General features: G+C 42.0%; 1 protein-coding gene across 2 annotated transcripts; it reads right to left on the reverse strand.

The window, feature by feature from the left end:
• Window positions 1-2,131: 2,131 nt before the first annotated feature.
• On the reverse strand, window positions 2,132-7,332 carry HOT5 (GroES-like zinc-binding dehydrogenase family protein). Of its 2 annotated transcripts, XM_086500940.1 has the most exons (10): window positions 7,172-7,332; window positions 6,841-6,977; window positions 6,715-6,761; window positions 6,109-6,434; window positions 5,889-5,971; window positions 5,479-5,554; window positions 5,344-5,405; window positions 2,802-2,897; window positions 2,556-2,717; window positions 2,132-2,486 (listed from the first exon to the last, which is right to left on the reverse strand). In XM_086500940.1, the coding sequence occupies exons 1-10, from the start codon at window positions 7,206-7,208 to the stop codon at window positions 2,373-2,375; spliced, it is 1,140 nt and encodes a 379-aa protein (XP_086357066.1). In that variant the 5' UTR covers window positions 7,209-7,332; the 3' UTR covers window positions 2,132-2,372. The 2 variants fall into 2 exon arrangements, with proteins under 2 accessions (XP_086357066.1, XP_086357067.1); XM_086500941.1 differs by lacking the exon at window positions 7,172-7,332 and having other exon boundaries at window positions 6,702-6,761.
• Between the last annotated feature and the right edge of the window lie 877 nt (window positions 7,333-8,209).

An 8,209-nucleotide genomic window follows, 5' to 3' on the forward strand; every position in this document is an offset into this window, starting at 1 on the left:
TTTGCTCATACTACACTAAGGCCTTTGGCAGGCCAAAAAGTGGTCTAAGATAGATTGTAGAAGGATAGGTAAATGTGTCGCACTTGACAAAAATGTAAAAAAGGATGCCATGCATGATTTGCTAGAAGCAAGGATTGATTTTTCATTGGTTAGTCACCTTTTGAAACTCTTATAGCAAGGGAAATATCGTATATTAGGGTAAAGGGGCCAGTAAGGGCACACCTAAGAAAACCCGAGATGCTCCACCTCTGCGCTGCTCCATTTCGAGCACAAAGGGGCACGATTCAATAGCCCACCACCCTGCCTACCTGCAACAAAAGTTTCGATGCAATCACCGCTCCAGCAAGAGTTCGATGCTTATCTCTCTTTTCTGTGTATCAAAAATGGGGCGTGAATAGGAGAACTATCCCGTGCGGGTAATGAGCTGAAGCAACCAACAAGGATCAAACAGGAGATCTGACGACGAGGATTTTCTCCCAATCGCGCTGACCAACAATGCATTGGGCTTGTGTATTATCATTGGTCCTTCACCATAAAAGCACTAGGGGTGGGGTCATCCTATGATTGGACCTCGAACCCTTATTGGCCCCTTTACCCTAGTGGCTTCTCTATTCTTTTGGAAGTTCTCTCATACTACTAAAACTACTAACATGGTGTGTGACCAATAGTTTTAACATCAAATTAATACCACAAATATCACTACTGCATAGAGAGACTTGGCTCTTAGTGTACCAAGGTGAAGCTCACCATGGCATTCCAAAACAGAAAGTTAAGAAGGGAGTCATGAGGCCCTTAAATGAAGGGGCCAATTTACAAACTAAAAAGAAGGCATTTTAAATTAAAAAGTTAAATGAGGCTTTTAAATGAGAGGACCCATTTACAAACTTAATTAAGAGGTAGCTCTCACAAGACTAGTAAATTTAGTGGAATTACGGCTTGGTGTTGTTAAAGTGAGCTCATACTACACTAAGGCCTAGCTTTATTGACTGATAAAACCTAGCAAATTTAATAAATAGCCTTAACCATTAACTCATTTATTGTGGTTGCATGTTCGATGCTTAGCTTTGCATCAAATAGCAAATGCATGTTTGTCATTTCAACGAGCTCACCCCACTTGAGTTTGTTTGATGCAAGATGAAGACTTTGATGCATAAGATCTACATCTTTTTCCATAAGAAATGAAGTGTGAAGAGAGCTTGATGGTGATAGTTGGATGGTGCAGCTTGGTAATCAAATATCGCAAAGGAAGAAAAGGCATCGGCATGAGTCCTACAAATGTTAAGGGCAACAAATTCCTTCCCACAGATAGAAAAATCCAGGCCCTCCCAACAAGAGAGAAGTACATCAAGACTCTATGACCCTAGAGGAGAAACAAGTAAAAGGGGGAATGGCACATTCCCTAAGGTCAGGTGGACAGTGCGACCTCACCACCATGCGCATATCTATGGTTTTTCATTTTTCGCATGCTGCAGAGAAGATGATAGGCATACATTCTTGTTATGCATTTTCAGCTAGCTAAGGATCCCTCTTATTCAGTGGGCTATTTGAGTTCCTCTTGTTTCAGAATACCCATCTACCTCTTCACTTTCTTTTGGGAGAACAAGCATCATATGCACATAAACACACTATGATTTTTTGAAAACCATAAATAGATTAGTGCTCTTTCCTAGACACCAATGAAGACATCCTAGTTTTGTTGAAATAGCATTCCAGATCACGTAATTTGTGAAAAAAGCATTGTTGAGAAAATCCTCTGCCCCAACACCTTCCCAAACCAAGTAACCCAAACACTTTCCATAGTCGGTTATCATCCAAGACCGTTAGTGTGTGTGCATCCAAGACCGTTAATGTGTGCGCACAAGCGCACGCGCGCATGCATGAGAGAGCTGACTGATCACTCTCTACTGTGTACATACAGACACAAGTAACTTGCCTGCATTTACTTATATATCACCTAGAGATACATGCCGGAAGAGGGGAAGAAAAAAAACCGGTAAGACAAAAGCAACCCTCAAAAAATCTTAGGTGACCTGGGCATGTTGCTTGTGTTAATGGTTAAGGCTATTTATTAAATTTGCTAGGTTTTATCAGTCAATAAAGCAGAGACTCCAGCTAAGTTAATGTCATTGGATATAGAAGACTCAAGCTTGTATTCATATAATTACCCACAAAGATAATACAAATGGAAAAGTTCAAAGCTGCGCAGGTTGCTAATCAAAGATCTCTCCAAACAAACCATTACAAAAAAGCATCGTCAGGGTTTATTATAGAGAAGTTCAGAAACTCTAATCTCCGCGCTTGAGTAGAGGTATTACCACATATGGATTACCAAGAAGTTCAGAAACTCTAATCTCCGCGCTTGAGTAGAGGTATTACCACACATGGATTACCGTCCGTAAGCTCTTTCCTTGATGCATGAGATCAAAAGCATTGTTAATTTCGGGTAGGGTCATGTTATGGGTGATATACTCATCTACCTTGATTTCCTGCAACAAAAACCATATGGTTATAACAATTGTCATCCAAAAATTATAGCAACCTATTCGAGGTTTTACCTTATTTAGGTACTTCTCAACCAACTGAGGGACTTGACTGCGGCTCTTAAAACCTCCAAATGCCGTTCCTTTCCACACACGTCCGGTCACCAATTGAAAAGGGCGAGTACAAATTTCCTGGCCAGAGGCCGCAACTCCAACTATAACCGAGGTTCCCCAACCCTGCTCATTCACCAGATTTGCATTAGAATTGTTAATGGGTGCCAAAAGTCTCCACAATTATAAGTAGAAACTATGGAGGTGCACCTTATGGCAGCATTCTAAAGCTGCTCGCATAAGCTTAACATTGCCCACACACTCAAAGCTGTAGTCTACTCCTCCATCTGTCATACCCACGATGACCTGCAAGGGTATGGTTTTACTTTCAATTAACCATCTGACTACTTGGCTTGTATATCAAACCCAATATTTGGAAAACCATCTACCTTGCAACAAGAAGACATTTTTCTAAAGTGGACATTTAATATATACGAATTAAATTGACCAGAAATGCGTCTACAGTAAGCTTTCATAAAAAGCATCTTCACATCCGAAGGCAAAGAAGGGACACAAGGAGCTTTCGAGAAGAGACATTTCAAGCATATGAATACATGAAAAAAAAAGTACTCGCATGGAGAGCCCTAAATTGTGCAGATAAATTTCATGACCTGGGAGATCGTGATGTTCATTTTCCACAGTCAAAAAGCAAGGTGAAATGCTAAGTATTTGGGAGGCAGGCTTATAGCAGGAAGAACTTTCATGATTGTCACCAGAAATACCAAAATAGCCGTATTGAGACTCACAACGGAGAGCTAAGCCAAAGACATCAATGTGATTGCACTTTATCAAGACCGAAATGAAACAATTATGACAATGAAAATCACAATTTCCAACAGATGAAAGGAAAGCCCAGGTTTGCATTGGGATAGAAGTGTAGTCACAATTTGTGACATCATCAAACTTAGGATGCTTCATAGTAATTACTGTAGCTAACATCAAGTAGGAGATATCATAGATATCTTGAGCTTAGGTCTGTGATAAGGCATAAAACATAAAACATAAAACGATAGGAGATGACTTTTAATGATCAATTAATCAAAAAGCAAATCAAGAATTGCAGAAGGTCCAAGCCTAAGACCACCGAGACAAAGATTTCTAGTCGCTCCAAAACATTTTGTTGGCATGAACCTTCAAGCTCGAGGGGCATTCACCAATAGCAGCAGTAATATGCCGAAAATGTATGGGAAAGGTCGGACATTCCAGCACTTTGCCCGCTGCTGCTGGTTTAAGGAGGGAAAGGAAGGGGGGGGGGGGGGGGGGGGGGGGGGGGGCGCGTAGTGGGGGCATGTGTAACAAACTTGGACACCCCAAGTCAAGATTCTACCGCGACACAACAGAGATTCACTTCAAATTTATTCACAGATGACAAGAGAGTCGACACGGCTTGGCGTAGTTCCGTGCCAAGAGATATTGGCCCCTAAGACTGGCGCCCCTTTCGGTATTTATTTTTATATTAATCTTTGAGCAAAGTACAACTGAGGCCGCAGGTGCTCGCTCTCAGACTCTGCGTCCAGATGCTCTGAGAAGTCAGCCCCTAAGGCCTCTTATAAAGAGTTTACAAAGGGTTGCTAAAAGCAGAGCCCCAAAAGCATCTAAAATCAAAAGCAAACTGTCCCAAAAGCTGCCAGCACAAAACGCGGAACGTCCGACGTCCATTCTGCTATCCGTAAAACGTGGAGCGTCCGTACAGTCAGCGTAAAACGCGGAGGCTCCGTACAATGCCACATCAGCCAGTCAGCATGAGTTTCGGGCGTCCGTACTTCTGGGCAGCGCTCTGTTTTTATGGGCTATATGTCCCCAGGCCCCGCGTCGGCCAATGTCCATAAGTTGGAACAACTTATAAGGTGATAACCTTTTACTTGATACCACTGGGCCATGCCACGTCATCTAGTTGTGACAGCGAAGCAGATCCAAGATTACTTCACCGCACTCCGCATTTGAGGAAGTTCACACAATAGTTGTATATTGCAGTGAAGAGAAAGGTTCTAGGATAGGTGAAAAAAGTTCCTAGCAAGCCACTATCTATGTGAAATTGCCAGTCAACCAAAAAAATTATTTTAACTCCTCCATATGAGGAAAGCAGGGAGGAAGTTATTGTATAGTGCAGTGAAGAGAAAAATTCTAGGATATGTGACAAAAGTTCCTAGCAAGCCACTATCTATGTGAAATTGCCAGTCAACCAAAAAAAATTATTTCAACTCCTCCATATGAGGAAAGCAGGGAGGAAGTTCACACAATCTTTGTATATTGCAGTGAAGAGAAAGGTTCTAGGATAGGTGACAAAAGTTCCTAGCAAGCCACTATCTATATGAAATTGCCAGTCAACCAAAAAATTTATTTCAACTCCTCCATATGAGGAAAGCAGCGGAATCCATGGCAAAGATTTCAAAATCCCGGGCAGCAACATTACCACAAGAAACATTTTAAGGGAAAATGCCAAAATAGAGAAATTTCAAGAAGCTTCCCCCTCCTAAGGCCTTAAGCCTTCAATATCTCATGTCCTCTATTTTGAGCACAGGTTTGGATGCGTCCTGAGTGTTGGATTGGGTGTGACCATACAAGACATTTCCTCCACTACTCGAACACGACAGTATAATTTACATGATATACTAAACAATCCTTTTTTAATGAACAGATATGAGTGAAAAATGTATGTGCAAATTCAGAAACAAAACAACGACCACAAGCATATGTGTTCCTTCATAAGGAGAGCCACGATTAAAAAGAAAAGATAAAACAAACCACTTACTTCTTGTATGGGCTTTTCATGATCCTTGGGATTGACAAACTCCGTCACACCAAACTGTTCACCTGACAATGACCAAGAACAATTAGTTCATACCTTAAGAGTCTGATGCGACCAACTCATAGAAGAGACACACACCAAGACTAGCTTTGTTGGGATCTATGTCAATGCCAATGATGCGAGAGGCCCCTGCAGCTTTCGCACCTTCTGCAACCTACAAGGGCAAAGCCGACATACTTATAACATTTATAATGAAAAGATCCACATCACTATCAACATTAAAAAGGTCCACAACAAAGCAGACAATGCCACAGATTGATATGATCAACAGTATTAGAGTCCATATTTCTCCATTGACCCCTTTGCTAGCACATGAAAAATTAGTCAAGAGCCACATCCCATGGGCTTTAACAGCGTGAGCTACCACTACAAGCAACAGCAAGTAACATCTTGCCACCAAAAGGATGTCACAAATACTCAGAGAAACCCTTCTCCAACTGCACTGCATTATATGGGAAGAAGATAAATTGTTCTAAGAAAATACTTACAGCAAGACCAACAGTTCCAAGGCCAAAAATTGCCACAATTGAGTTAGGCTCGACTTTTGCAGTATTCCATACAGCACCTAAACCTGCTTACAAAAGAAGCATATGAAAGGGAGCCGTAGCCATGCCCGCTAAATTTACCGGTAGCTCAAAACGAGCACTAAAGCTGATTACTAGCTCATATGAACGAAATCAAGAAGCTTTCATATACCATTGCACTCACCTGTGGGTATACCGCAACCCAGCAAGCATACTTTCTCCAAGGGAGCCTCTGGCACTACTTTTGCAACACTCACAGCATGCACCACAGTGTATTGGCTAAAGGTTGATGTGCCCATAAAATGGTAGATTGTTTTTCCCTTGATGGAGAAACGACTCTTAAAGTCATTGAGCATAAGACCCACCCCTGTAGCAGACCGTACTTTGCCACAGAGATTAGTTTTCCCAGACTTGCAAAACTTGCATTCTTTGCACTCAGCCTGATAGCATGGAATTACATGATCGCCTGGTTGAACCTCTGTGACTCCGTCACCAACGCTTTCAACAATTCTGACGAAAAGGCACTAGATCTATTTATGTGGAACCTTCAGACAAAAGCTTTACTCTCATCCATAGAACAGATATAGAAAAATAACTCAGTCCTATATGCATCAATAAAAAGTACCACTCTTAATCCTCTCTGCAAATTGCATCGACCTCAATCAGATTGAAACAACACGTGCCCTCACAAACACACAATCTTCTTGAAAATAGATGTGCATATGTGCATGCACACAGAGAATGGACTATCTTGCATAATCTGCAAAAGGAAATTACTGGTTTAATTTACCCAGCAGCCTCATGGCCCAGAATGCATGGAAACAACCCTTCAGGATCCTGCAAGGATAATAGAAGAGTGTGTATCACAACAATATGGAGAACGCACTTGAGAAAATATCAACGATCCAACACTAACCAACCCATCTAATGTGTATGCATCCGTATGGCAAAGTGCTGTATGTGTGATCTTGATGCGAACTTCTCCCGGCTGAGGGGGAGCCACCTCAACATCCTCGATAGTCAAGGGTTTCTTAGCCTCCCAAGCAACAGCAGCTGCATTGTAATGATGCAGCATAATAATTATGAGCTCTGTGTGTTGTGTGTGTGTGTGTGTGTGTGTGTGTGTGTGCGTGTGCGTGCGCGCGCGCGCACGCACGCACACACACAGAGAGAGAGAGAGAGAGAGAGAGAGAGAGAAGAAGAAGAAGAAGAAGAAGAAGAAGAAGAGGAAGAACAAGAAGAATCACCTTTACAGACTATGACCTGCCCCTGTGTAGAAGCCATGGCCCGACAACAGCAAAGAGCAAAGAGTTTGATCGATGTTTTTGAGCTCTCAGCTGCCAAATGTTATATGTTGTATGAGATGCGGGAGATTTTAGCACATATAAGAGCAGAGTCCCACGGTATCCGTGATGGATCCCTCCTCCGATTCCTATAGTCATACTAGTACGGCCGGGAAGGCGGCCTCTCTCTCTCTCTCTCTCTCTCTTTCTATTCTATGTATATAACAGCGAAAGTCGGTGTGCAGAGGAAGCTCGGCTCACTGAATGCATCCATGTATAGCATGAGGAAAATAGCTAAAGCACCTATTTCAAAAAAGACTTCTCAAAGCAAAACTTGGAGAGTATTTTGAATCACCCAAGAGAAGGATCCCAAGGTCTTCCCAATGAATCCTTCTTACATGGAACACGAAGAATTGTCAAGGTGATCATCTTAATCACCCACGAGCAGGATACCAAGATCCTCCCAATGAAGTCTTCTTGCACCGAAAAGGAAGAATAGTAAAGGTGATTATTTAGACAAAAGAGAGAGAAGGGACTCTTCTCATGAACCTAAAGAGAACGAGACGAATCATAAGGAGCACTCCAGCGATGAAATAGCTCCTCAAAGACAACATTCCTAGCATTGAGCATAGAAATAAGTGTAGAAGAAGCACGAGACCATTTCCACCTTGTCAATACTTCAGACTCTTCAAATAGTGGGTCTCCTCATCGAGGCAACCATGTTTCCTAAAGCACTTAAAAACGAGGGAATAGAGATGATTACCCCACTTTGAAAAGAGCACATTGGTTACAAAAATTCGAGGAGAGAGGGCATCTCTTTCTGTTTTGGCAACACTAACAAAATCCTAAAGTTCATCCGACAATTTGATGTTGCCTTTAGAGATGAGAAATTTTCTGAACAATCAAAGTTAGTTGCATATAGCTATGTGCCTATAAAAGGCTCTCGGGTAGTGATAGCCCAGTCTTAAGGCTCAAGGAGAATCACTCCAGGCTTGCAAAAGA

The sequence above is a fragment of the Adiantum capillus-veneris genome, chromosome 26 (assembly GCF_014529385.1).
Source record: "Adiantum capillus-veneris isolate H3 chromosome 26, ASM1452938v2, whole genome shotgun sequence".
Lineage (NCBI taxonomy): Eukaryota > Viridiplantae > Streptophyta > Polypodiopsida > Polypodiales > Pteridaceae > Adiantum > Adiantum capillus-veneris.